Below are 27,572 nucleotides of genomic sequence, written 5' to 3' on the forward strand. Positions count from 1 at the left end.
AATCTAATTTTCAAAGTCCTTTTCAGATGTTGCAGATAAAATGAGAACATGCTTTTTTGTGCAGATTTCACCCTGTACAACGGTGCGTAGTGGAGTAAGGTGAAAGTTACAGATGAGGACAAACCTGTTCAATTGCAATTCTGCATTTATTTAGGAAATGGTTTGCACATATTCAAAGTCCAACTGCAAAAAGAATCTCCCTGAATTACAAAAGCCAACGAGATTTTGCACAATACCACAGCAAACACAGTGGTGCATGAAACCAGACATAAGGCAAATCATCCTGAGGGGTAAGTTACAAGGTGCGGCAGAATTTTCTTCTGCTACGAAGAAAAACTTCAGTGTTGCTTTCGCCTGAAGGAACAACCTGCGAACAGAGAATGCAGTGTTTAGACTTAGAAGACTGACATCTTACACAGGAAGGTCGATATTAGCCGACAAAACAACTTCTGAACAGAAGAACGCTGCCAGCAGTCTCATGGTAAATAACAAAATCGCAAATGATTTTATCAATGCAAAGGAGCATGGATGGTACACAGTCACTACACAAGGTCTAGGCCAACTACAGTGGAAAAGTAAAATAGTTACTCTTTATTTCATAAATCAATAGTACACATGAAAATAAACAACTTTGTAATACATTTTATCAGAAAAATTAGCTTCTTTCACTGCCAGAATTGTTCAGTCTCAATCTGTCTGAAAAATTGTCCTGCAAAGCAGATTGTTAATTAATGTTCTTATTAATCTTCACTATGGATTTAACCAATTATAATGTCAAAGAATAAAATCCACGTTATATATATGCAGCAAAAATATCCACCCTATATGCAAGTAGCCTGGATATGCTGAAAATGTTACTTTGTAAGTTTACGCTTATTACATTACCAGCAGTGTGGATGAGACCTGTATAAATCCTATCAAAAGTTATCCACATAGAAGGGGACCTGTAGAGGAGAATTTAAATACCATGTCCGTTTCTGTTGCAGATTTGTATAGAGACATAAAATCCACATCCTATAAATAGAAAAAAAACACACATTTCCAATAAAAAGCCTTTAGCATACATTACCTTCTGTGAGCCTTGCTTTTCCACCTGTGGGCTGACACAGAACAGTAGAACAACCTACACAAAGGACAACAGTTTGTGCGTGGCTGAAAACTGTAGTGATTTTATAGCAGCCTAGAGAGAAAAGGACAAAGATTACACGTGGGTCAGCAGGCCAGAATGTGGATATACACTGGATTAGAAGATACTTTTTTGAACAGTGATTCTACTACTTGAGAGTGATTGGACAGGCATCAGTCACACACATTTCTATAGGATTAGGCACAGTAGAAAAAAAACCATGCTTTAGATTGAATGGGCTATAAATAAAAGTAACGGCATAGTTTAGAGTTACCACTTATTCTGTTGAACTAAGCCTTAAAAGGGTTGTCCAGTGAAAAGCGCTGGGACCTGCACTGATCGGCAAAATGGGGAACGTTTTATGGAGTGTCAGTGCACATGCTTGACCACTGCTCCATTCATTCCCTACAGGAAAGCCTAGCATTGCTTCACAGAGAATTAATTAAGCGACAGACAGGCATCCGACCTGCTTCGCTATTTTGTAAGGCTATGTTCACATTTCCAGTCGTGATCAGTTAGAACGGATCCAGCAGCAATCAGTTAGTTCGTTTTAAATAACTGATCTCTGCTGGATCTGTTTTTTAACATTGAAATCTGGAAAACAGATCAGTTATTTAGTAAATCCGTTTTTCTTTCAATTGTATCGGATCCGTTTTTTGCTTACTGTATCCGGTAAGCAAAAACAGATCCATTACAAATTAAAGAAAAACGGATGGTTATAATTAATAGATCTGTTTTGCATAGACTTTAATGTTAAAAAAACGGATCCAGCAGGAATCAGTTATTTAAAAACAGACTACAAATGTGTGTCTGCACAACTTTTCTTTGCCAACAAATTGCGGCTGGATCTGTTCTAACTAGACATGGGCGACCCAAACCGTGCAGTTCAGGGTCCGTGCATGGACACCGAACACTGACTTTGTGTTACTGTCCGTGTTACTGTTTGGGTTCAGCAAACCAAACAAAGCATGTTAAAAGGCATGCAGCGCAGCCAATCAACAAGCTTTCCTGTGTGGGCAATTCTGGCCCCATCACAGCCATGTCAAGTATTGGGCAGCACACTGTGTAAAATTCTTAATAACCAGCGCAGGTAAAGCCGACTGCTTTAAATAAATAATTAAAAAAACGTTGTGGGGTCCCCACTAGTGATGAGCGAATATACTTGTTACTCGAGATTTCTTGAGCATGCTCGGGTGTCCTCCGAGTATTTTTTAGTGCTCGGAGATTTAGTTTTCATCGCCGCAGCTGAATGATTTACAGCTATTAACCAGCATAAGTACATGTGGGGGTTGCCTGGTTGCTAGGGAATCCCCACATGTAATCAAGCTGGCTAACAGATGTAAATCATTCAGATGAGGTGAGGAAAACTAAATCTCCGAGCACTAAAAAATACTCGGATGTCACCCGAGCGTGCTCGGGAAATCTCGAGTAACTAGTATATTCGTTCATCACTAGTCCCCACACATTTTTGATAACAATCCAAGCTAAAGCAGACAGCTGGGGACTGGTATTCTCAGAATGGAAAGGGGCCATGTATATTGGCCCTACCCAGCCTAAAAATATCAGCATGCAGCAGCCCCAGAAAAGGTGCATCCATTAGATGCGCCAATTCTGGCATTTTGCTCGGATTTTCCATCTTGCCCTGGTGCGTAATAGTTTTGGGGCTGATGTCAGCTGTTTTATGTCCGCTGACACCAAGCCCAGGGGTTAGTAATGAAAAGAAGTCTATAAGACACCCCCATAACTAACCCCGTAGTCAAAAGAGACATGCACAGAAAAAAGTCCTTTAATTGAATGAAACTGCCCAACAATAACCCATTTATTAATGTAATAATAATAAAAAGGAAAACAATTTTATACTCACCTGTCCACCAATAATTCATGATGCCGATGTCCCACAACAATCCCCTATTCTGCTATATCAGGTTGCATTGTTGAATGGTGACAAATGTTACCGCTCAGCCCGGTAATCAGCTCACGCTGAGCGTGAGAGCACACCTGCGTATGACTTGCTGTGACGTCATTAAGGTTCCCGCCGGTCACACACAGCCACGCTCAGCTGAGTATGATCTGTCTTGCTGAGCGGTCTCATTACCGATGTCACCTACATCTGGTTGCAGCAATGCAACCAGATGTAGCAGAGCTGGGGATAGACATGGGACATCATCATTATGGATTATCAGTGGACAGGTGGTGATTACTTTGAGTTTTTATTTTTATGTTAATAAATGGAAAAGAGAGGGGATTTCTCAGGGAGTGTTTTGTTCAATTAAAGGACTTTTGCCTATGGGGTTAGTAATGGGAGTGTCTGATAGACGCCTCTCCATTACTAACTCCTGGGCTTGATGTCAGCAGACATAAAACAGCTGACATCAACCCTAAAACCATTACCCCACTTGTCAACACACCAGGGCAAGTGGGAAAAGCCGAGGCTAAGCACCAGAATTGGCGCATCTAAAGGATGTCTATTTCTGGGTTGGCTGAGGCTGGTGTTTTTAGTCTGGGAAGGGGCCAATATCCATGTCCCCTTTCCAGCCTTTTAATATTAGCCTGCAGCAGTCTGTTTAACTTTTACGGGTTACTGAATATTGGAGGGACCCATGTAATTTTTTTGCCCCTCCCCCATTTTAATAAACAGTAAAGGCTACGCAGACAGCTGTGAGCTGATATTAATAGGCTGGGAACCTTTATGGAGATTGGCCACTTCCTAGAATAACAACACCAGACCCCAGCTGTTCACTTTCCCTCAGCTGGTTGGAAAACTAAGCAGGACCCCACGCCATTTTTTTTCTTTTATTAATTAGTTAAATACATGTACAGTAAATTACACACGCACTGCACTAAGTATCTCACTGACATATTTATTACTATGAACAGGCGCTGACTGGTGAATACTCATCAGCAAGACCAGGCGTATGCTAAGAAGAGTAGTACTCATCAGCCGACACCTGACCAGCGGTAGTCTTTTCACTGCCGGTCACAGCTGCTGGCTCATACTGTTATCGATGTGACCGTGTGGCAACCGCAGCGCTGTGATCGGAGGTCGCATATAAGTTACCACCAATCAGAGACTATGTTTCCAACGCTGTCACAAAGATGACAGTGTGGGAACTGCTGGATGTTCATTTTAATGGGGTCCGGGTTCGAGTAATGTTTTGGTAACCAAACTTTTTCATAAAGTTCAGCTGAACTACATGGACCTGAACATCCATGGGTCCACCCTTCCCTAGTTCTAATTGATCGTGACTGAACATATGAACAGTCTCACAGAGATACAAATCCCTTCAGTGCCGAATACTGCGGGTCTCAGCGGTGTCATCTGTAGTACACTCCTAATCAGTACAAACAGGTTTTGAAATCTACCTAAACAAAATCTAAAACTCTTGCGTCCATCATTATAAATAGCACTATTGTGCTCAAGCTAAACTGCAGTTTGAGGCCGGCGTCACACTGGCGAGTTTTACGGACGTAAGAGCGCAGAAACTACGTCCGTAAAACTCGCATTACATACGGCACAATTATTCTCAATGGGGCTGCTCCTATCAGCCGTATATTACGGTTCAGTATTATACGGCTTTCTACGGCCGTACAAAATCGCAGCATGCTGCGTTTGTCAGCGTATTGCGCAAATAATACGCCAATGAAAGTCTATGGGGGCGAGAAAAATACGGATTCCACACGGACCAGCAGTGTGACCTGCGAGAAATACGCAGCGGTGTTAGTGAAAAGTCGGTAATTCAATTGCCGGCTTTTTCCTTCTCCTTCACAAACCCGACATGATATGAGACATGGTTTACATACAGTAAACCATCTCATATCCCCATTTTTTTTGCATATTCCACACTACTAATGTTAGTAGTGTGTATGTGCAAAATTTGTGCGCTGTAGCTGCTAAAATAAAGGGTTAAATGGCGGAAAAAATTGGCGTGGGCTCCCGCGCAATTTTCTCCGCCAGAGTGGTAAAGCCAGTGACTGAGGGCCGATATTAATAGCCAGGAGAGGGTCCATGGTTATTGGCCCCCCCGTGGCTAAAAACATCTGCCCCCAGCCACCCCAGAAAAGGCACATCTGGAAGATGCGCCTATTCTGGCACTTGGCCACTCTCTTCCCACTCCCTGTAGCGGTGGGATATGGGGTAATGAAGGGTTAATGCCACCTTGCTATTGGAAGGTGACATTAAGCCAGGTTAATAATGGAGAGGCGTCAATGATGACACCTATCCATTATTAATCCAATTGTAGGAAAGGGTTAAAAAACACACACACACGATTAAAAAGGATTTTAATGAAATAAACACAGCGGTTGTTGTAATAATTTATTGTTCTCGCAATCCATCAGGAACACCCTCGCTTGGCAAAATAATAAACGCACAAGATACATACCTTCTGATGTCAGATCACGTCCAACGAGGTAATCCATCTGAAGGGGTTAACTAATATTACAGGCACGAGCTGCAATAAACCACTCGCTCGTGCCTGTAATCCCCGGGTGCTGAAAGGAAAGCAGGATCTGTACTTACATTGAGTCGCGGTGAGGCGCCCTCTGGTGGATATTCTCATGAACTGCAGCCTGGGAACTTTTTCCCACGCTCCAGGTCATATGAGGACATCCACCAGGGGGCGCATCACCGCGACTGAAGGAAATGTAGGTCATTGACCTACATTTCATTCATTCGCCGGGGATTACAGGCACGGAGCACAGCTGCATTTAGCAGGGCTCCTGCCTGTAATATTAGTTAACCCCTTCAGATGGATTACATCGTGGGACGAGACGGTTCACCAGAAGGTATGTATCTTGTGCGTTTATTATTTTTCCAAGCGAGGGTGTTCCTGATGGATTGAGAGAGCAATAAATTATTAAAACAACCGCTGTGTTTATTTCATTAAACTACTTTTAAATCATGTGTGTGTGTGTTTTTTAACCCTTTCCAACAATTGGATTAATAATGGATAGGTGTCATAATTGACGCCTCTCCATTATTAATCTGGCTTAATGTCACCTTCCAATAGCAAGGTGGCATTAACCCTTCATTACCCCATATCCCACCGCTACAGGGAGTGGGAAGAGAGTGGCCAAGTGCCAGAATAGGCGCATCTTCCAGATGTGCCTTTTCTGGGGTGGCTGGGGGCAGATGTTTGTAGCCAGGGGGGGCCAATAACCATGGACCCTCTCCTGGCTATTAATATCTGCCCTCAGTCACTGGCTTTACCACTCTGGCGGAGAAAATTGCGCGGGAGCCCACGCCAATTTTTTCCGCAATTTAACCCTTTATTTCAGCAGCTACAGCGCTGAAATTTTGCACATACACACTACTAACATTAGTAGTGTGGAATATGCAAAAAAATGGGGATATGAGATGGTTTACTGTATGTAAACCATGTCTCATATCATGTCGGGTTTGTGCAGGAGAAATGAGAAGCCGGCAATTGAATTACCGGCTTTTAACACATATCGCGCTGAATGAAATCTAAATACAGAATATATATATATATATGTGTCTCAATGACATATATATATATATATATATATATATATATATATATATATATTGTATATATGTTTTCCCGAACATTTGAGCACATAAATCCATTAGATGTCGGTTTTGCAAGCCTGCACGAAAATCTCGCAGTACGGATGCCATACGGATTACATACGGAGGATGCCATGCGCAAAATACGCTGACACACCCTGACTACGGATCAATATTTTGGGAACATTTCTCCGTATTACGGCCGTAGTACGGACGTATAATACGTGGCGTATTGTCTTACGCCCAGTGTGAGGCCGGCCTGACTTTGTATGTAAAGAATTATCTGGAGATCTTGCACCTGTAATGTTATACGTTATCTTAATGGGGTTTTTTAACCAAGTTTTTATGTTCTAATTTAGAGTTCAAAAATATTTGATTTTTTTCCCTTTAAATTTTACTTTTTTTTCCCTTTATCACAAGCAGGATTACAATGAAATATAATACAGGATTACACCATTTGCAGTAGGTGATGTCACAGCTCCCCTCCCTACTTGCTTCCTTGCACTATGACCTCTGCCCAGATTACAGAGCATGCCTAAAAATTCTCCTCAATAAGTCAATGCATCAGCTCCATACTATTATTATTTTCTATAATCATGTGGCTGATATAAAGCATATCTCCATATTCTGTATTCAGCTCAGGCTAGATGCCTGCCCGATGTTCATGTACAGAAAAACAAAAAATTACAATCAAAAGAAAATCGGACCATAAAAATATGTATCAGTATTTAGTTAGTAAAAACAGATCTAGGTGATACATTACCTTTATATTCATGTCTTGCCACAGTTTTCACATGACATTACTAAAGCCAGCCCTTCTTAAAGGGAATCTGTACGCAAGATTTGTAGATCTGAAGCCTCTGTCACTCCAGTTGTATTACCCACCCTGCGCCACATTCTCTGCTTGACAGCCTCTATGCTGTGTGACTTCAGACAGTGAAGTAGGAGGCGGCGCCGCTGGGCAGGTAATAGAGGTGGAGTGAGAGGCTTCAGGTCTATAGCCTCAATTGCAGATTAGTTCAAACACTGATTTCTCAGTAATGGAGGAACAGGCTGTCCATGTAAAGATATTGTTGTTCCGGACTGGTCTTGAAATGGCTACATGCACGTACAAATAGTTTGGGTAGAGAAGTCCCGCGGACAGCTTTCCTTTAAATGCTATATTCCTTAATGGAAAATAACACCCTATACTCACCTCCCGCACCGGGTCTCCTAAAGCTTCTGTATCATTGTTATGGTGCGTGAACCCTGCAGCCAATCGGCAGACGCTATCGAGTATTGAGCTACTGTGCTGTTACTCCCTTCAGAGGAATCTTGGACGTCTGAAGGAAGTGAGCCCACAGCAGCCCATTAGTGACTGCTAACAATGGCACGCAAGGTGAGCCCCCACTGCCATTTCAGCAGTGTATGAGAGATGAATATAGGGTGGATTTAGATTACTTTAGGGAATATAGTAATTTGGAAGTGGCTGTCATAGTAGTGAGTAACCCCTTTAAATATGACGGCACCATGATTACCGTATTTTTCGGACTACAAGACACACTTTTTCCCCCCCAAAAAAGGGGGGAAAATGGGGGGTGCGTCTAATAGTCGCAATGCAGGCTTACCGTGGCGGCAGAGGTGCGGTGGCAGAGGTGCGGTGGCAGAGGTGTGGCGGCAGAGGTGTGGCAGCAGAGGTGCGGAGATGAGGAGGCGCAGTGAGCGGGGTCCCTTTTCCCGGTGAGGTGATGCAGCAGCCCGGTAAGGCAGCAGAGCCGGGTGAATCCTGTTGTTATCGGTGGGCGCGGCCATCTTCCTGAGGCCGCGCGTTCGCAGATGGAGCTCTGCTGCCCGGGACTTCAGGAAAATGGCCACGGGATGCCGCGCGTGCGCAGATGGGGATCGCAGCGGCCATTTTCCTGAAGCCCCGGGCAGCAGAGCTCCATCTGCGAACGCGCGGCCTCAGGAAGATGGCCGCGCCCACCGATATCAACAGGATTCACCCGGCTCTGCTGCATTACCGGGCTGCTGCAACACCTCACCGGGACTTTGGACTCTGTATACCGTACTCCATCCTTTTGCTTCTCAGGATGGGTGCAGCAAGGTTCAGGAAGGATCTCGTGGGCACATGGACTGGAGATGATGGAGGTAGTGGTGTACATTGTGAAGCGAGTATTCCACAGGAGATCAGATGTCTGAGTCCTTGCCGCTTCCCGGCGCTCCTCAGCACCGCATGGCACGGCCGGCTCTCCTCCTCCAGCAGGGCTCGCAGCAGTACAGAGGCGCTTTTCCCCGCAGTGTCCGGTCATGGCGGCTGTGTCTCGGTAGCGGAGCTCCTCACTTATTACCGGCTTCTGAAATAATTATTGCGCTGAGGAGCGCCGGGAAGCGGCAAGGACTCAGACATATGAGCTCCTGTGGAATACTCGCTTCACAATGTACACCACTACCTCCATCATCTCCAGTCCATGTGCCCACGAGATCCTTCCATCACCTCACCGGGGAAAGGGACCCCGCTCACGCCATACCTCTCACTGTGCCTCCTCATCCCAGCACCTCTGTCGGTAACCACTGCTGCCACCCTCCCATGGACACCAGGCCGTGGCGTCGCCCACCTAAGCAGGAAGGGACCCTGCTCAGGTGCACGCCGTACCGCATCACCCCACCTCTGCCGCCACCATGCCTCCTGTGACCCTGCTCTGCCACCACCAGCCCTCAGGTAAGATACTGTAAATTCGGACAATAAGACGGACCCCCATCTTATAAAAAATCTTTTTTTCTGCAATTTTCACCCCAAATTTGGGGTGCGCCTTATGGTCCGGTGCGTCTTATAGTCCGCGAAATACGGTACATAATATCAGTAACATTGCATTGTACAATCCCATATACCACAACAGCCTTAATGAAGAACCAAACATCCATCACCAACCAAGTCCTCCTTACCTGGACATTTCACATCCATGAAGTAGGAATTTGGGCTCTGGACTAACCGCTTTTTCTTATGCCTAGTCCTTTCCTCATCAGAGGATGGATGCAACAAATCTTTTGCCAACTGGAAAAAAAATCCACATATCAAATATCAGTTACATTAATGCGAAGAAATGTAATTATTCCTGATGCAGAATGTAATGTACAGGACAAGTGCGAAAACAAGGACGATCAGAAAAGCGAGGGGTGTCGTACCATGGCGTCTGCTAGAACACAAGCCTGTGTGCCGCTGTATCGCTCACTGTGTGGGTTATAATACAATCACACCTAACTGCTCACTGACTAAATAGGCAGCACAGACAAGTACAGACATGTTATTCAGCCCTGTAACCATTGCAGTGCCGGGCCTGGCTGCGATAACACGGATAATTAACCTTTGTGTTCACTTTGCTGCTAAATCAATAAGTCATGTGGAAGTGCGAATGAAAAACATCCAAAAAGTTTTTTCATAGTAAAGAGTGCAGGTTTACATGACACTTCCAAAAAAAAAAAAAAAAAGAGCTCTACTATGCAGGACGAGACCGGGGCAGCAGTGCCAAATAAAGCTCTAGGACCCCCAAAGACGCCACTGTTCCCGAATGAATGGCATATCCTCGTACTGTACCATCACTCTTAACTGGTCAACGAAACAGCAGTATTTATTAGACTATAACAGAAAACACACTAGGATTGGATATACTGGAAGATAATTATGTGTAAAGAGCACGGTGGCTCAGTGGTTAGCACTGCAGCCTTGCAGCGCTGGGGTCCTGGGTTCAAACCCCCCACCAAGGACAACATCTGCAAGGAGTTTGTATGTTCTCCCCGTGTTTGCGTGGGTTTCCTCCGGGCTCTCCGGTTTCCTCCCACATTCCAAAGACATACTGATAGGGAATTTAGATTGTGAGCCCCATTGGGGACAGCAATGATATTGTGTGCAAACTGTAAAGCGCTGCGGAATATGTTAGCGCTATATAAAAATAAAGATTATTATTATAGTCACACAGGTTCCCTAACAAAGACCTAATGGCAGAGAACACTCCCTGTACCAGAAAGGGTAATAGTGGGGAGCAGGCGTGGGGAACTGAACCCTTAGATGTAAAGCAATTGAAGTTCACACCGCAGCGTCCGCAAGCTCCCAACACATATCTATAATCCCCCCTCACAACCCACTGGAGGACAAGACAAAGTGGTCTTCACAGGCAGCATACTTTAATGCTGCATGGAATCCCGCTTCAGTACACGCTTTCCACAGTAACGTCAAAACCACTGCGTATTTTCAACAGATCTAGTGGTTTTACCACAATGGGGAGAATTATGAATTGCACCCACAAAGCAGGTTTCCAAATTTTCCCCACAGAAGCTGATAAATTTCACATCTAGATACACAGTACCCCCACAGGCAGGGTTGCAGAGTACACACAGCGGCTTTTGGCAATCTACTCCCAGATACCAGTTCAAGACTACGCACAGCGCCTTTTGCAACAGTACTATGAACAGACACAGTTGCCTCAGAGTAGAAAAGTTTTTGGACACACACATCACTCCCACTGACTCAGTTAAAGATTCAAAAAAGTTTAGGGTACGCATGGTACTATCACAGAGATGAGTGCAGAGTACAGAAAGAGTGTTTTTGTACAACTGTGCACACGCAAAACCTAATACTGTCCCTCACTATGTACAGCTGCGTCCTGTCCCTACACTAAGAACAGCAGAAATAAAAAATAAGAATTTTGAACCAGGAGGAACAGGTCCAAGTGGAAGATGAGGTGGACACAATTTTTGTGTTTTTTATTTGTGAAGGAAGCCCCAAAATGAAACAAATGGCAAATAGAGTTGAGGACTGGCTAGTTGAGGCTGTTATAATGGTCTAATAATCCACAGGTAATAAGTCGTGTGGGATCCACGCCTGGTTCATTTTAAGGAATGTTAGGTTACCCACACTGGATGTGGACAGGCGGATGTACCTGCATATGATGACCCCCCCATGCCGTGCTAAACACATGTTCCGACAGTACACTTGCTGTGGGGCAGGCCACCATCTCCAAAGCATAAACGGCAAGCTCAGGCTACATGTCCAATTTGGAGACCCAGAAGTTAAATGGGGAAGACCCATCTATTAGTACGTGGAGATGTGTAGACAGGTAGTTTTCCTCCATGTTGTTGTATTGCTGCCTCCTGCTAATATCAGGATGGTGGTGCCACTGTTGAGGGAGGATCTAAATTGATCCTTCACGGTTGACTCAGTGATTTCCAAATTAATCTACAGGGTGTTGCCAGCAACTGAAAATGACTAGACGGAGACGTGTGTCTCTGTTTGGGAGGATCAAGCAGATCTCTGGTCCCCGTTTTATTGTGTATCACTTTTCATAATCATATAAATTATACTTCAACCAATCAGCATAAGAACACGCTCATAGTTCTTAACCTATAAGAATACAAGAAAAACAACCCATGAGGATACAGAAAAACCAGAAACTACATATATGGTTGTGTCTTCTTGGCATAGAAAAAGCATACCAACAGGTGCCTCAGAGTCTTGTATATCGATACACCTCCGAGCCCATTATCTGGTTCAAGAGAACACTGTGGCCTTGTAGCAGAACATAAACAATAGCCTAGTTGAATAACAGACTTGTGAACAACAAGATAAAGTTACTTCATAACAGCTATGACCTTTTACCTAATTAAAAAACAATTTATATTTAAGCAACAAGAAAATGGGAGTCAAAAGCACAAAATGGAGAATCTTTCTTAATTTGTTCCTTCACACGAGATGTTGCTACGTGCTCAAAGTTTTTCCACATTTCAGCCATGCTAACCCTGGCTTCCGAGGTGCTGGCGGTGCCCCAGCTGCGTTAAAGACTTCATCCTCCACCATGTTGTTCCACTGAGTCTGTGCCGTAAGGTGGGAAAGCTATTAGTCATTTTTCTACCAGCGTGTGCTTGTATTCACGCATTTTGCGATCCTTCTTCAGTTACAGAAGTAATGATGCTACATTGTCCTTGTAGCGGCGATCCAGCAAGGTAGCCACCCAGTAATCAGCACTGGTAACCTATATGGGCAACTCGATGGTCATGCTGCAGGCACAGCAGCATGTATTGGCTCATGTGTGCCAGGCTGCCCAGAGACAACGAGAAGCTGTCCTCGTTGGGAGATACAGGTGCTTCTCACAAAATTAGAATATCGTCAAAAAGTTAAATTTCAGTTCTTCAATACAAAATGTGAAACTCATTATATAGTCATTACAAACAGAGTTGTATTTCAAGTGTTTATTTCTGTTAATGTTGATGAAAAACCAATGGGTTTTGCCAATGAAAACCCAAGTCATTATCTCAGTGAATTAGAATACTTTGTAATGCCAGCTTTTATTGGTCATGAGTAGCTTGACACAAGGAAGGCGACACTTGTAGCCCATGTCCTGGATACGTCTGTGTGGTGGCTCTTGAAGCAATGACTCCAACAGTAGTCCACTCCTTGTGAATCTCCCCCATATTTTTGAATGGCATTTTCTTAACAATCCTTTCAAGACTGCAGTTATCCCGGTTGCTTGTGCACCTTTTTCTACCCCACTTCTTCCTTCCACTCAACTTTCCATTAATCTGCTTGGATACAGCACTCTGAACAACCAGCTTCTCTAGCGATGACCTTTTGTGGCTTACCCTCCTTGTGGAGTGTGTCTGCTATCTGGACATTTGTCAAATCAGCAGTCTTCCCCATGACTGTGGAGCCTACTGAAACAGACTAAGGGACCTTTTTAAACACTTAGGAAGCCTTTTCAGGTGTTTTTTGTTAATTATTCTAATTTACTGAGATAATGACTTTTTGGTTTTCATTGGCTGTAAGACAATCATCAACATTAACAGAAATAAACACTTGAAATAGATCACTGATTGTAATGACTCTATATAATATATGAGTTTCACTTTTTGTATTGAAGATCTGAAATAAATTAACTTTTTGATGATATTCTAATTTTGTGAAAAGGACTTGTATATCGTCTGGTTACTCTTCATCCCTCCAGCCATGCTCCAGTGATGCCTGTGAGCTGATCTGAGTGCCACCCTGCTGTGAGAACAGTTGTTCCTCCCCTTCCTAAACAGTCCCCTGCATGTATAGTTGGCTTCCTGGCCAATGTTGGGACAGTTAGGCTAGGAAAAGCAGAAGTCCAGTGTGGGTGATGTCCATAAAAAATACCTTTTATTCCATTTTCGTTAAAAGCACATAAATCCAAAGTCCATCTTCATATCCATAGACACAAAAACGGGTGATTCATACCAGTGACAGTCACAGGCTTAAAGTGCATTAAAATCAAACGCGTTTCAACGGTCGTGCCGCCTTAGTCATTGACAATGACTAAGGCGGCACGTCCGTTGAAACGCGTTTGATTTTAATGCACTTTAAGCCTGTGACTGTCACTGGTATGAATCACCCGTTTTTGTGTCTATGGATATGAAGATGGACTTTGGATTTATGTGCTTTTAACGAAAATGGAATAAAAGGTATTTTTTATGGACATCACCCACACTGGACTTCTGCTTTTCCTTCATACTACTTGCAGCACTGCATGATCCGTGCGCTGGGACTGAGAGGAGGTGAGCTGATCTTTGTTGCTTTTTCTTTTCTGACAGTTAGGCTACTTTCACACATCAGGCTTTTTGTTTCAGGCACAATCCGGCAATTTTTGGAAAAAACAAATCTGGGGGTATTTTTACGCCGGATCCGGTTTTTCCTATAGAGTTGTATTAGCGGCGGATTGTGCAGATTTTCCGTTCTGGGGTCTCTCTCTCTCACATCTGGCGCATCAGTTTTCCACAATTTACGTCAGATCCGTTTTTTTACAAATTAGCCGGATTTAGCCTGAAAACAAAAAACTGCTGTGTGAAACTAACCTAATCCACCCTTCAAGCCATGTGTAGATGACAGGCCTGATAACTGTGTGAATTGGCTTTGCTCCTCTTATGCCATCATCTCATCCATTACGACCTGACTTGTGATATAGTAATGCTGGTGATGGCGTCATCAGCGCTGGCCATATTGGTGGAATATTCAAAGCAGCGCAAAATGGCACACACGCCCCGCATGGAGGTCCACTAATTGGTGGTGTTGTTCTGCAGTGCGACTCAGCTGGGCGTGCTGCAGCTGAATCTTCACTATTGCATGCAGGTGCTTAGTCTCTCCAGCATATGCAAGGTGAAGTTCCACCTTGTTGGTACATCGCATATCAGCCGGTGAAGGCAGAAGTGACGCTGCAGTGCAGAAAGGCAAGCAGCAGGGTGAGAACACTGAAAGTGCGCGCACACTGCCTGCACTTTCAGCAGCAGCTCCGACATGGGTAGTTTTTTTTAGAAGCACTGCATGACCAAGTGTAGCACGTGCGCTAGGTAAAGCATGTGCGTCAAACCAGCTAGGCCCAGAGCTGCTATGAGATTTTGCCCGTTATCGCACACCACCAGGCCGGGCAAAAGGTTCACCGGCAGTAACCACTCATCTATTTGCCTGTCCACAACTCCTGTACGTTGTGGGATTTGTCCCCTAAACAAAGGAGTTTAAGAACAGCCTGCTGTCATTTCCCCCTGGCTGTGCTCAAGTTAGTGGTGCAGGTCTTCGTGTGACCGAAAAGAAGAGTAGGAGGCAGGAACCTGAACAGAAACGTACAGCAATATTAGGTGGTGGTAGGACATGAGGTAGAATGCCTTCTGCCTCTGCCCCAGCCGCCACTAAATTTACCCAGTGGGCAGTTAGGGAGATGTAACATCCCTGGCCGTGCTTACTGGTCCACGTAGTGGTGGTTATGTGGACCTTTCCCTTGATGGTGTTGTGCAGTGCACACTTGATTTGGTCCGCAACATGTTTGTGTAGGGCAGGGATGGCCCGTCTGGAAAAGTAGTGGCGGTTGGGAACAACATACAACATACTGCGGGACAGCCACCGACAATTAAAAAAAAAAAAAACTGTATGACTCCACCAGCCGAAATGGCAGCATTTCAAAGGCCAGTAATTTTGAATTGCTGTCATTCAGGACTGTGGATAGGTTGGGATCTCCTCTTTCTCTTGAGGATTTTGGGAGATGGAAAGTTGAACACTTCCGTGGAATGGTGTGGAGATGCTGTCACATCCTCTAAATGTGGGGGCAGGTGACCCTGTTGATAGTGAGCAGGAGAAAGAGGCAGAGACCACAGCAGAAGGCTCAGATCTGCTATGGTTTTTAAGTGTGTACACCACAGCACCGAATGCTTGGAATTCTGATGCCTCGTCCTACAGGTGGTGCTCAGGTTCAGAACATTCATTCCTCGCTTCAGGGTCTGATGGCAAAAAGTGCAAACCACTTGTTGCTAACACATTCCCTGAAGAAATGCCATGCCAGTGAGCTTTTTTGAGCTGACTTTGGTGTGCTTATAGCAACAGGGCGGTGGGCAGGAGCAGCAGATGTACTGGCTAGGGGCTGCCCACTGTGCCTTTGCACCCTGCTCCCACTTTTGCTGTACTGTTGTGACAGCGTGGTCACCTCCTCTTGCTCTGAACTGCTCTCATAACTGGGATTGCCTCCGATCCATGTGGAGCCTAGGACTTAATCATCCCCCCATTCATCTTCCACTGACTCCTTAACCCTGCCCTCCTTGCCAGTCTGCAAACGACAAAGATGCTGTAGTTGGAGTTTCATCATCTGACATGTGCACTAACCCTCCCACGTACTCATCATCCAACCTAACAAGTGGTTGGGCGTTAGTGCATTCAGTCTCTTCCACTTCTGGAGCTGGGTCAGGTGGATGGGCCACAGAACCCCAGCCAACAGAGTCATCAAAATGCAGAAAAGACTGCAGCATGACTTGGGGCTCAGACTGCTTGGCTGATTTGCAAGGGAGTTAGGTGGAAGCCTGATGACCATGGTCCTCAGGTGCCAACTGTGCACTTTCTGTACTAGACCGGGTGGAAGATAATGTGAAGGAATTTGAGCCACTCTCAGCCATCCAATCTTAACACCTTTTCAACATTTGCGGCCTCACCATTTGTGCAGCGGTATTTGGGTCTACGAAAGGGCGCATTACGTCCTGTCGCCTTCGTGCACCAGATAAAGGTGCTCTAATTGTGCTCGTAGCAGATACAGAACAACCACGTCCTCTCCCTGCATCAGAAACACTACCATCAAGCAGCTAGACCAGCACTATTTGATGCTCTCATTTTTGGAAATTGATTTTGTAAACACTACTCACAAAGAGATTGTCAAGACACAGCTGACGGGTGATCCAGGACTCCTCTGTCCCTAACACTACGAGGCGCCCTAGCTTACCCTAATCCCCGCGATACGTCTGAAGGTGAAGATGCCGGAACCTCCACCCTTGCCTTATCTCCTGAGTTAGCCCTCTGTTCTCTTTCCCCACCCACGGAAGAGGGGTACTACTGTGCATCGTAGTACACCAACACAACAAACAAGGCAACACAAACAAGGGTTAACAGAAAACTCCAGGCATACAGTATATACACACACATATACAGTGGGGCAAAAAAGTATTTAGTCAGTCAGCAATAGTGCAAGTTCCACCACTTAAAAAGATGAAAGGCGTCTGTAATTTACATCATAGGTAGACCTCAACTATGGGAGACAAACTGAGAACAAAAAATCCAGAAAATCACATTGTCTGTTTTTTTTATCATTTTATTTGCATATTATGGTGGAAAATAAGTATTTGGTCAGAAACAAAATTTCATCTCAATACTTTGTAATATTTCCTTTGTTGGCAATGACAGAGGTCAAACGTTTTCTGTAAGTCTTCACAAGGTTGCCACACACTGTTGTTGGTATGTTGGCCCATTCCTCCATGCAGATCTCCTCTAGAGCAGTGATGTTTTTGGCTTTTCGCTTGGCAACACGGACTTTCAACTCCCTCCAAAGGTTTTCTATAGGGTTGAGATCTGGAGACTGGCTAGGCCACTCCAGGACCTTGAAATGCTTCTTACGAAGCCACTCCTTCGTTGCCCTGGCGGTGTGCTTTGGATCATTGTCATGTTGAAAGACCCAGCCACGTTTCATCTTCAATGCTCTTGCTGATGGAAGGAGGTTTGCACTCAAAATCTCACGATACATGGCCCCATTCATTCTTTCATGTACCCGGATCAGTCGTCCTGGCCCCTTTGCAGAGAAACAGCCCCAAAGCATGATGTTTCCACCACCATGCTCTACAGTAGGTATGGTGTTTGATGGATGCAACTCAGTATTCTTTTTCCTCCAAACACGACAAGTTGTGTTTCTACCAAACAGTTCCAGTTTGGTTTCATCAGACCATAGGACATTCTCCCAAAACTCCTCTGGATCATCCAAATGCTCTCTAGCAAACTTCAGACGGGCCCAGACATGTAGTGGCTTAAGCAGTGGGACACGTCTGGCACTGCAGGATCTGAGTCCATGGTGGCGTAGTGTGTTACTTATGGTAGGCCTTGTTACATTGGTCCCAGCTCTCTGCAGTTCATTCACTAGGTCCCCCCGCGTGGTTCTGTGATTTTTGCTCACCGTTCTTGTGATCATTCTGACCCCACGGGGTGGGATTTTGCGTGGAGCCCCAGATCGAGGGAGATTATCAGTGGTCTTGAATGTCTTCCATTTTCTAATTATTGCTCCCACTGTTGATTTCTTCACTCCAAGCTGGTTGGCTATTGCAGATTCAGTCTTCCCAGCCTGGTGCAGGGCTACAATTTTGATTCTGGTGTCCTTTGACAGCTCTTTGGTCTTCACCATAATGGAGTTTGGAGTCAGACTGTTTGAGGGTGTGCACAGGTGTCTTTTTATACTGATAACAAGTTTAAACAGGTGCCATTACTACAGGTAATGAGTGGAGGAAAGAGGAGACTCTTAAAGGGAACCTGTCACCACGTTTTTGGAAGATGGGATAAAAATAGCGTTAAATAGGGGCAGAGGTGGGCGTTACATTAGTGTGTTTGTTATGCGTTTATTACCCACCTAAGTTGCCGAAATACCTTTGCAAAGTCTCCGTTTTCGCCTGTCAATCAGGCTGGTCTGGTCAAAAGGGCGTTGTCTTCCCCCAGATTTTGCATAGTTTTCCGTTGGTGGCGTAGTGGTGTGCGCATGCCCAAGGTCCTGAATCCTCTGCCAGGGGATTTAAAAGAGCGCGCTGTTCGTTATTTCATTGGTGATCGGTGGGCGCGGCCATCTTCCTTTGGCCGCGCGTGCGCAGAAGCGGCGCTCTGCTGGCCGCGGCTTCAGGAAAATGGCCGCGGGATGCCGCGCGTGCGCAGATGGATATCGCGGCGGCCATTTTCCTGAAGCCGCGGCCAGCAGAGCGCCGCTTCTGCGCACGCGCGGCCAAAGGAAGATGGCCGCGCCCACCGATCACCAATGAAATAACGAACAGCGCGCTCTTTTAAATCCCCTGGCAGAGGATTCGGGACCTTGGGCATGCGCACACCACTACGCCACCAACGGAAAACTACGCAAAATCTGGGGGAAGACAACGCCCTTTTGACCAGACCAGCCTGATTGACAGGCGAAAACGGAGACTTTGCAAAGGTATTTCGGCAACTTAGGTGGGTAATAAACGCATAACAAACACACTAATGTAACGCCCACCTCTGCCCCTATTTAACGCTATTTTTATCCCATCTTCCAAAAACGTGGTGACAGGTTCCCTTTAAAGAAGAAGTTACAGGTCTGTGAGAGCCAGAAATCTTGATTGTTTGTTTCTGACCAAATACTTATTTTCCACCATAATATGCAAATAAAATGATAAAAAAACAGACAATGTGATTTTCTGGATTTTTGTTTCTCAGTTTGTCTCCCATAGTTGAGGTCTACCTATGATGTAAATTACAGACGCCTCTCATCTTTTTAAGTGGTGGAACTTGCACTATTGCTGACTGACTAAATACTTTTTTGCCCCACTGTAACAGAGGAATGCACTGGGGATGTGGAGGTAGGGGAATAAACAAAAATAGAGGAGGATAGGGAATTTCCGCTCATACAAACCAAGCAACAGTCACTGATAACTCCTCCAACGCTCCTTCTTATACGAACTCCTCTCCCTCCATTAGCCATGCAACAAATGCTAGCTCTGACAAGGATTTGTAACAGAGCCCAGATTATAAAGGAGTGGTCGATTAACCCCTGTTCTGCCAGAAGAAATAAACACATTTAAACTGAAGGAGAAGTGCTTCTTCTCAGTGCCAGAATAGAAGCAATCAGACGCTGAGGTCTTCTGGCTGCACATTGTCGTGGTAACCCCCGTGACAGAGATGGCAGAAGAGCAGATTTATTTGCAACAATACTAGAAAAAAAAAACACAGCAGTCCTGAAAGTCTTTGGTCTAAAAATGGCAAGAAGACGGCTGATGTCAATTACTTATTTCCCAGACTCGTAAAAATCACACTCCAGCCCTGAAAAATTAGTTTTGGGGCCTAGAAATGGCAAATACAAGGCTGATGTGATATATTGATTTGCAAAACTACAACCCCTGGCAAAAAAATTATGGAATCACCAGCCTTGGAGGATGTTCATTCAGTTGTTTAATTTTGTAGAAAAAAAAGCAGATCACAGACATGGCACAAAACTAAAGTCATTTCAAATGGCAACTTTCTGGCTTTTAAGAAACGCTAAAAGAAATCAAGAACAAAAAATGTGGTAGTCCGTAATAGTTACTTTTTTAACCAAGCATAGGGTAAAAAATATGGAATCACTCAATTCTGAGGAAAAAAATATGGAATCATGAAAAACAAACATCCAAAACATCACTAGTATTTTGTTGCACCACCTCTGGCTTTTATAACAGCTTGCAGTCTCTGAGGCATGGACTTAATGAGTGTCAAACAGTACTCTTCATCAATCTGGCTCCAACTTTCTCTGATTGATGTTGCCAGATCAGCTTTGCAGGTTGGAGCCTTGTCATGGACCATTTTCTTCAACTTCCACCAAAGATTTTCAATTGGATTGAGATCCGGACTATTTGCAGGCCATGACATTGAGCTTATGTGTCTTTTTTTCAAGGAATATTTTCACAGTTTTTGCTCTATGGCAGGATGCATTATCATCTTGAAAAATGATTTAATCATCCCCAAACATCCCTTCATTTGATGGGATAAGAAAAGTGTCCAAAATATCAACATAAACTTGTGCATTTATTGAAGATGTAATGACAGCCATCTCCCCAGTGCCTTTACCTGACATGCAGCCCCATATCATCAATGACTGTGGAAATTTCTATGTTCTCTTCAGGCAGTCATCTTTATGAATCTCATTGGAAATGCACCAAACAAAAGTTCCAGCATCATCAACTTATCCAATGCAGATTTGTGATTCATCTCTGAATATGACTTTCATCCAGTCATCCACAGTCCACGATTGCTTTTCCTTAGCCCATTGTAACCTTGTTTTTTTCTGTTTAGGTGTTAATGATGGCTTTCGTTTAGCTTTTCTGTATGTAAATCCCATTTCCTTTAGGCGGTTTCTTACAGTTCAGTCACAGACGTTGACTCCAGTTTCCATCCATTCGTTCCTCATGTGTTTCTCATTTGTTTTGTTGTGCATTTCCTGTTTTGGTGACATATTGCTTTAGGCCACGTTCACACTTTGCGGGTTCCTCTGCGGGTTAATCCCGCAGCGGAATTGATAAATCTGCAGGGCAAAACCGCTGCGGTTATCCCTGCAGATTTATCGCGGTTTGTTCCGCGGTTTCCGCTGCGGGATTACTCCTGTACTATTGATGCTGCATATGCAGCATCAATAGTAATGTAAAAAATAATAAAAATCGGTTATACTCACCCTCTGACGTCGCGATCTCCTCAGCGCTGCAAGCGGCTGTGCCGAAAAGGACCTTCGTGACGTCACGGTCATGTGACCGCGGCGTCATCACGGTCATGTGACCGCGACGTCACCACAGGTCCTGTTCGGCACAGCAACTGATACCGGACGCCGCGGGCAGCGCTGAGAGGTGAGTATAGCATCATTTTTTATTTTAATTCTTTTTTTTACACCAAAATATGGTTCCCAGGGCCTGGAGGAGAGTCTCCTCTCCTCCACCCCGGGTACCATCTGCACATTATCCGCTTAACTTCCCGCAACGTGGGCACAGCCCCATGCGGGAAGTTAGCGGATCAATGCATTTCTATGGGTGCAGAATCGCTGCGATTCTGCACCAAGAAGTGACATGCTCCTTTTTTTCCGCAGAAAAGCCGCGCGGCTTTTTCCGCGGAAATCCACAGCATGTGCACAGCGGGTTTTGCTTTCCATAGGGTAACATTGTACTGTACCCTGCATGGAAAACTGCTGCGGATCTGCAGTGTCAAATCCGCTGCGGATCCGCGGCAAAACCCGCAAAGTGTGAACATAGCCTTAAGTTTCCGGTCTTGACGCTTTCATGTCTTCCTTGGTCTACCAGAATGTTTGCCTTTAACAACCTTCCCATGTTATTTGTATTTGGTCCAGATTTTGGACCCAGCTAACTGAACAACCAACATCTTTTGCAACATTGTGTGATGATTTACCCTCTTTTAAGAGTTTGATAATCCTCTCCTTTGTTTCAATTGACATCTCTCATGTTGGAGCCATGATTCATGTCAGTCCACTTGGTGCAACAGCTCTACAAGGTGTGATCACTCCTTTTTAGATGCAGACTAACGAGCAGATCTAATTTGATGCAGGTGTTATTTTTGGATATGAAAATTTACAGGGTGATTCCATAATTTTTCCCCTATGCTTGGTTAAAAAAGTAACCATTACTGACTACCACATTTTTTGTTCTTGATTTCTTTTAGTGTTTCTTAAAGCCAGAAAGTTGCTATTTGAAATGACTTTAGTTTTGTGCCATGTCTGTAATCTGCTTTATTTCTACAAAATTAAAGGGAACCTGTCACCTGAATTTGGCGGGAACAGTTTTGGGTCATATGGGCGGGGTTTTTGGGTTTTTGATTCACCCTTTCCTTACCAGCTGGCTGCATGCTGGCCGCAATATTGGATTGAAGTTCATTCTCTGTCCTCCGGAGTACACACCTGCGCAAGGCAAGTGTGTTACTGATGGTAGCCTTTGTTACGGTGGTCCCAGCTCTATGCAGGTCATTCACTAGGTCCCCCCATGTGGTTCTGGGAATTTTGCTCACCACTCTTGTGAGATCTTGCATGGAGCCCCAGATCGAGGGAGATTATCAGTGGTCTTGTATGTCTTCCAATTTATTATTGCTCCCATAGTTGATTTCGTCACACCAAGCTGCTTGCCTATTGCAGATTCAGTCTTCCCAATAAGTATCTGGTCACCTAAAAACATGCAAGATTTCTGGCTCTCGCAGACCTGTTACTTATTCTTGAAAAGGCTCCTCTGTCCTCCACTCACTACCTGTAGTAATAGCACCTAATTGAACTTATCAGTTTAAAAGACACCTGTCCACAACCTCAAACAGTGACACGCCAAACTCCACTATGGTGAAGACCAAAGAACTGTCGAAGGACACCAGAAAGAAAATTGTAGCCCTGCACCAGGCTGGGAAGACTGAATCTGCAATAGGCAAGCAGCTTGGTGTGACGAAATCAACTATGGGAGCAATAATAAATTGGAAGACATACAAGACCACTGATAATCTCCCTCGATCTGGGGCTCCATGCAAGATCTCACAAGAGTGGTGAGCAAAATTCCCAGAACCACATGGGGGGACCTAGTGAATGACCTGCATAGAGCTGGGACCACCGTAACAAAGGCTACCATCAGTAACACACTTGCCTTGCGCAGGTGTGTACTCCGGAGGACAGAGAACGAACTTCAATCCAATATTGCGGCCAGCATGCAGCCAGCTGGTAAGGAAAGGGTGAATCAAACACCCAAAAACCCCGCCCATATGACCCAAAACTGTTCCCGCCAAATTCAGGTGACAGGTTCCCTTTAAACAACTGAATGAACATCCTCCAAGGCCGGTGATTCCATAATTTTTGCCAGGGGTTGAACTAGAAAACAGAACCGGGCCTTAAAAATTATGTTTGGGGCTTACAAATAGCAATGACACGGCTGATATGATATATTGATTTGCAAAAGTACTAGAAAAAACAAACCAGGCCTTAACAATTATTTTTGAGGTCTTCAAATGGCAACGAGGAGGCTAATGCAATATATTGATTTGAAAAAGTACTAGAAAACACACACCAGGGCTTAAAAAGTATGTCTGGAGCTTACAAATGGCAAAGACACTGCTGATACGAAATATAGAGTTACAAAACTACTAGAACACACACACACTAGACCTGAAAAAAATATTTTTGGGGCCTACTAATAGTAATGAGACAACTGATGCTAATTATTTCTCCGACTAATAGAAAACACACTGCGGCTTCAAGGACAGTACTCCCACAGGCGGGGGTGGGTGCAGAGTACACACAGCAGCTTCAAGGAAAGTACTCCCACAGGAGGAGAATGCAGAGTACACACAGCAGCTTCTAGGACAGTACTCCCACAGCAGGGGGGTGCAGAGTACACAGCAGCTTCAAGGACAGTACTCCCACATGCAGGGGGTGCAGAGTACACACAGTGGCTTCAGGGACAGTACTCTCACAGGGGGTAGAGTGCAGAGTACACACAGCAGCTTCAAGGACAGTACTCCCAAAGGCGGGGGGGGGGGGGGGGGGTGCATATTTCACACTGCAGCTTAAAAGACAGTACTCCCACAGAAAGGGGGCGCACAGTACACACAGTGGCTTAAAAGACAGTACTCCCACAGATGGGGGTGCAAAGTACACACAGCTGCTTAAAGGACAATACTCTCACAGGTGGGGGGTGCAAAGTACATAGAGCAGCTTAAAGGACAGTACTCCCAGTGGCTTTTACCACAGAAATAGCACATATAGGGGTTGCAGAATGTGCAGTATGAATCTGTCCCTCACTCCAAGTGTGTCCTATCCATACACTAACGAGAATATAATGGCGGCAGCACTTGTGATCCGGCCTTTATACAGGCAGCTGCTGCGCCAGCCAATCACTGACATGCCGATACTTGGTATGGCAGTGAATGGTCTAAAAGTAACCCACAATCTAAAAACTTGTTGATTGGCTGTGTGTGTTGATAAGCCTGGCAAACCTGAATAGTAAACCGTAATACCATAAAATGTCCGCATTCTGTAGCAGACATTAGGTGTCCGCTACGAACTTTCCGATTCGGGTTTGCTCATCCCTACTTATAATGGAGACATTCAAAAGGAGTTTTGCAATTGTAGACCATGTTAACTTTTACCCATGAAGTAAAAGGATTTTCTAAGATATTTCATCCAGAGCGACTCCCCGAATAAATATATATATATATATATATATATATATATATATATATATATATATATATACACACACATACACAGTACTGCCACCTAGTACACACAACAGTCCCCTCCACTGTATAATCCCACCCATCGGCTCTCCACTCTTATGCAAGAACATCTAGTACAGGTTCCCCCATTTCTACCCTTAAGTGTAGTGACTTCTATGAGATCTATCAATATGCCTCTTTGGTATAATTATTGCAGTAGGTTTCTCCAATTTAACTCCTTCACATCTACAGAATTCCGCAATTCTCCTCTTCAGTATAATGACAAATATTCTCCCCTTTGGTATAATGACATCTACTCCATGCAGAAGAGCGGCCGTGCCATACCGCACCCAACCCCATGCAGAAGAGCGACCGTGCCATACCGCACCCAACCCCATGCAGAAGAGCGGCCGTGCCATACCGCACCCAACCCCATGCAGAAGAGCGGCCGTGCCATACCGCACCCAACCCCATGCAGAAGAGCGGCCGTGCCATACCGCACCCAACCCCATGCAGAAGAGCGGCCGTGCCATACCGCACCCAACCCCATGCAGAAGAGCGGCCACGCCGTCCCCTACTCCATGCAGAAGAGCGGCCACGCCGTCCCCTACTCCATGCAGAAGAGCGGCCACGCCGTACCCTACTCCATGCAGAAGAGCGGCCGTGCCATACCGCACCCAACCCCATGCAGAAGAGCGACCGTGCCATACCGCACCCAACCACATGCAGAAGAGCGGCCGTGCCATACCGCACCCAACCCCATGCAGAAGAGCGACCGTGCCATACCGCACCCAACCACATACAGAAGAGCGGCCGTGCCATACCGCACCCAACCCCATGCAGAAGAGCGGCCGTGCCATACCGCACCCAACCCCATGCAGAAGAGCGGCCGTGCCATACCGTACCCTACCCCATGCAGAAGAGCGGCCGTGCCATACCGCACCCAACCCCATGCAGAAGAGCGGCCGTGCCATGCCGTCCCCTACTCCATGCAGAAGAGCGGCCACGCCGTCCCCTACTCCATGCAGAAGAGCGGCCACGCCGTCCCCAACTCCATGCAGAAGAGCGGCCACGCCGTCCCCTACTCCATGCAGAAGAGCGGCCACGCCGTCCCCTACTCCATGCAGAAGAGCGGCCACGCCGTCCCCTACTCCATGCAGAAGAGCGGCCACGCCGTCCCCTACTCCATGCAGAAGAGCGGCCACGCCGTCCCCTACTCCATGCAGAAGAGCGGCCACGCCGTCCCCTACTCCATGCAGAAGAGCGGCCACGCCGTCCCCTACTCCGTGCAGAAGAGCGGCCACGCCGTCCCCTACTCCGTGCAGAAGAGCGGCCACGCCGTCCCCTACTCCGTGCAGAAGAGCGGCCACGCCGTCCCCTACTCCATGCAGAAGAGCGGCCACGCCGTCCCCTACTCCGTGCAGAAGAGCGGCCACGCCGTCCCCTACTCCGTGCAGAAGAGCGGCCACGCCGTCCCCTACTCCATGCAGAAGAGCGGCCACGCCGTCCCCTACTCCATGCAGAAGAGCGGCCACGCCGTCCCCTACTCCATGCAGAAGAGCGGCCACGCCGTCCCCTACTCCATGCAGAAGAGCGGCCACGCCGTCCCCTACTCCATGCAGAAGAGCGGCCACGCCGTCCCCTACTCCATGCAGAAGAGCGGCCACGCCGTCCCCTACTCCATGCAGAACGGCCATCCCGACAAGTTACTTTTAACTACTTGGCATCGGCACTATAAATGTGCAGCAGATGGCACCAAGGATATAAATGCACAGCACTCCTAGAGAAGAGATTGGGCGGTAGATGTGAGGAAACAAGACTGTAAAAAAAATTGGATTTTTTTTCTTAATTCAGCTCAAATGTATGGCGCAATCAGCTTCACTAGTCTATACAAATAAGAATTAAAAAACGCAGACATCATGTGCAATTCTAACACGTTGCGCCAATGGCGCCGTGAGGGTGCGTGTGGCGCCTGTGCCACTAGGGGGCGGTGACACACAGCAGGCCACGTGCTCCGGGTGCACACGTCACGTGAGCGCACCATATGCTCATCACTGCGCCTTTTCTCACGCCTGCTGCAGCTTCTACACCTATGACGCAGTCACACTGGAGCTTTGTCAGCGTAGGAACGTGCGCCACATTACCAGACCATGTAGCACAGCTCACAGTGACCGGCGGCCGCACAGGCCACTACTCGCCGCCAGCCACACGTCTCCTCACAGCAGTGCAGGACTGTCCGCCCGTATCACCGGCCCCGGTTCCCCGGCAGCTGTCACTTACAGACATGACTGTCCCGTGTGCACATCCACAACACACTCCACGCAGCACAGCTTCCAGTTCCAGGCAAAGGGGCGGGGCGTGCGGCGGAAGCGCTTTACTGAAGAGCTTGGCGGCGGCCATACTGGTTTTGGGCAACTACCATTACCTCAGCTTCAGCAGGAGTGGTTGCCAGTTCCCATAGACATGGCTGCCACCAGCCAGCAGTGTCATGTCTGACCAGACCTGAGCAACCATTACTTTTAGACATAAGGACATAAAGCATAATTTACTATACAACAAAAATGGTGCAGGTGGGAGAGTTGGGCTACATCTTCTGGTGCAAAGAAATAGTAATGGGATGTCCATGGCAACTAATCTCCTGACTAAAGATGGAGGCATCAGCCAGGAGCGCGCTGCTTCCATAGACG

At 46.0% G+C, this 27,572-nt stretch overlaps 1 protein-coding gene across 2 annotated transcripts; it reads right to left on the reverse strand.

Annotated features, from left to right (window-relative positions):
* Positions 1–127: 127 nt before the first annotated feature.
* RPS27L (ribosomal protein S27 like) lies at positions 128–27,315 on the reverse strand. Of its 2 annotated transcripts, none has more exons than XM_077264189.1 (4): positions 27,166–27,315; positions 9,579–9,687; positions 1,070–1,180; positions 128–367 (listed from the first exon to the last, which is right to left on the reverse strand). In XM_077264189.1, the coding sequence occupies exons 1-4, from the start codon at positions 27,283–27,285 to the stop codon at positions 339–341; spliced, it is 369 nt and encodes a 122-aa protein (XP_077120304.1). In that variant the 5' UTR covers positions 27,286–27,315; the 3' UTR covers positions 128–338. The 2 variants fall into 2 exon arrangements, with proteins under 2 accessions (XP_077120304.1, XP_077120305.1); XM_077264190.1 differs by lacking the exon at positions 27,166–27,315 and adding an exon at positions 9,819–9,959.
* Between the last annotated feature and the right edge of the window lie 257 nt (positions 27,316–27,572).

Source organism: Ranitomeya variabilis, chromosome 5, assembly GCF_051348905.1.
Source record: "Ranitomeya variabilis isolate aRanVar5 chromosome 5, aRanVar5.hap1, whole genome shotgun sequence".
Taxonomy (NCBI): domain Eukaryota; kingdom Metazoa; phylum Chordata; class Amphibia; order Anura; family Dendrobatidae; genus Ranitomeya; species Ranitomeya variabilis.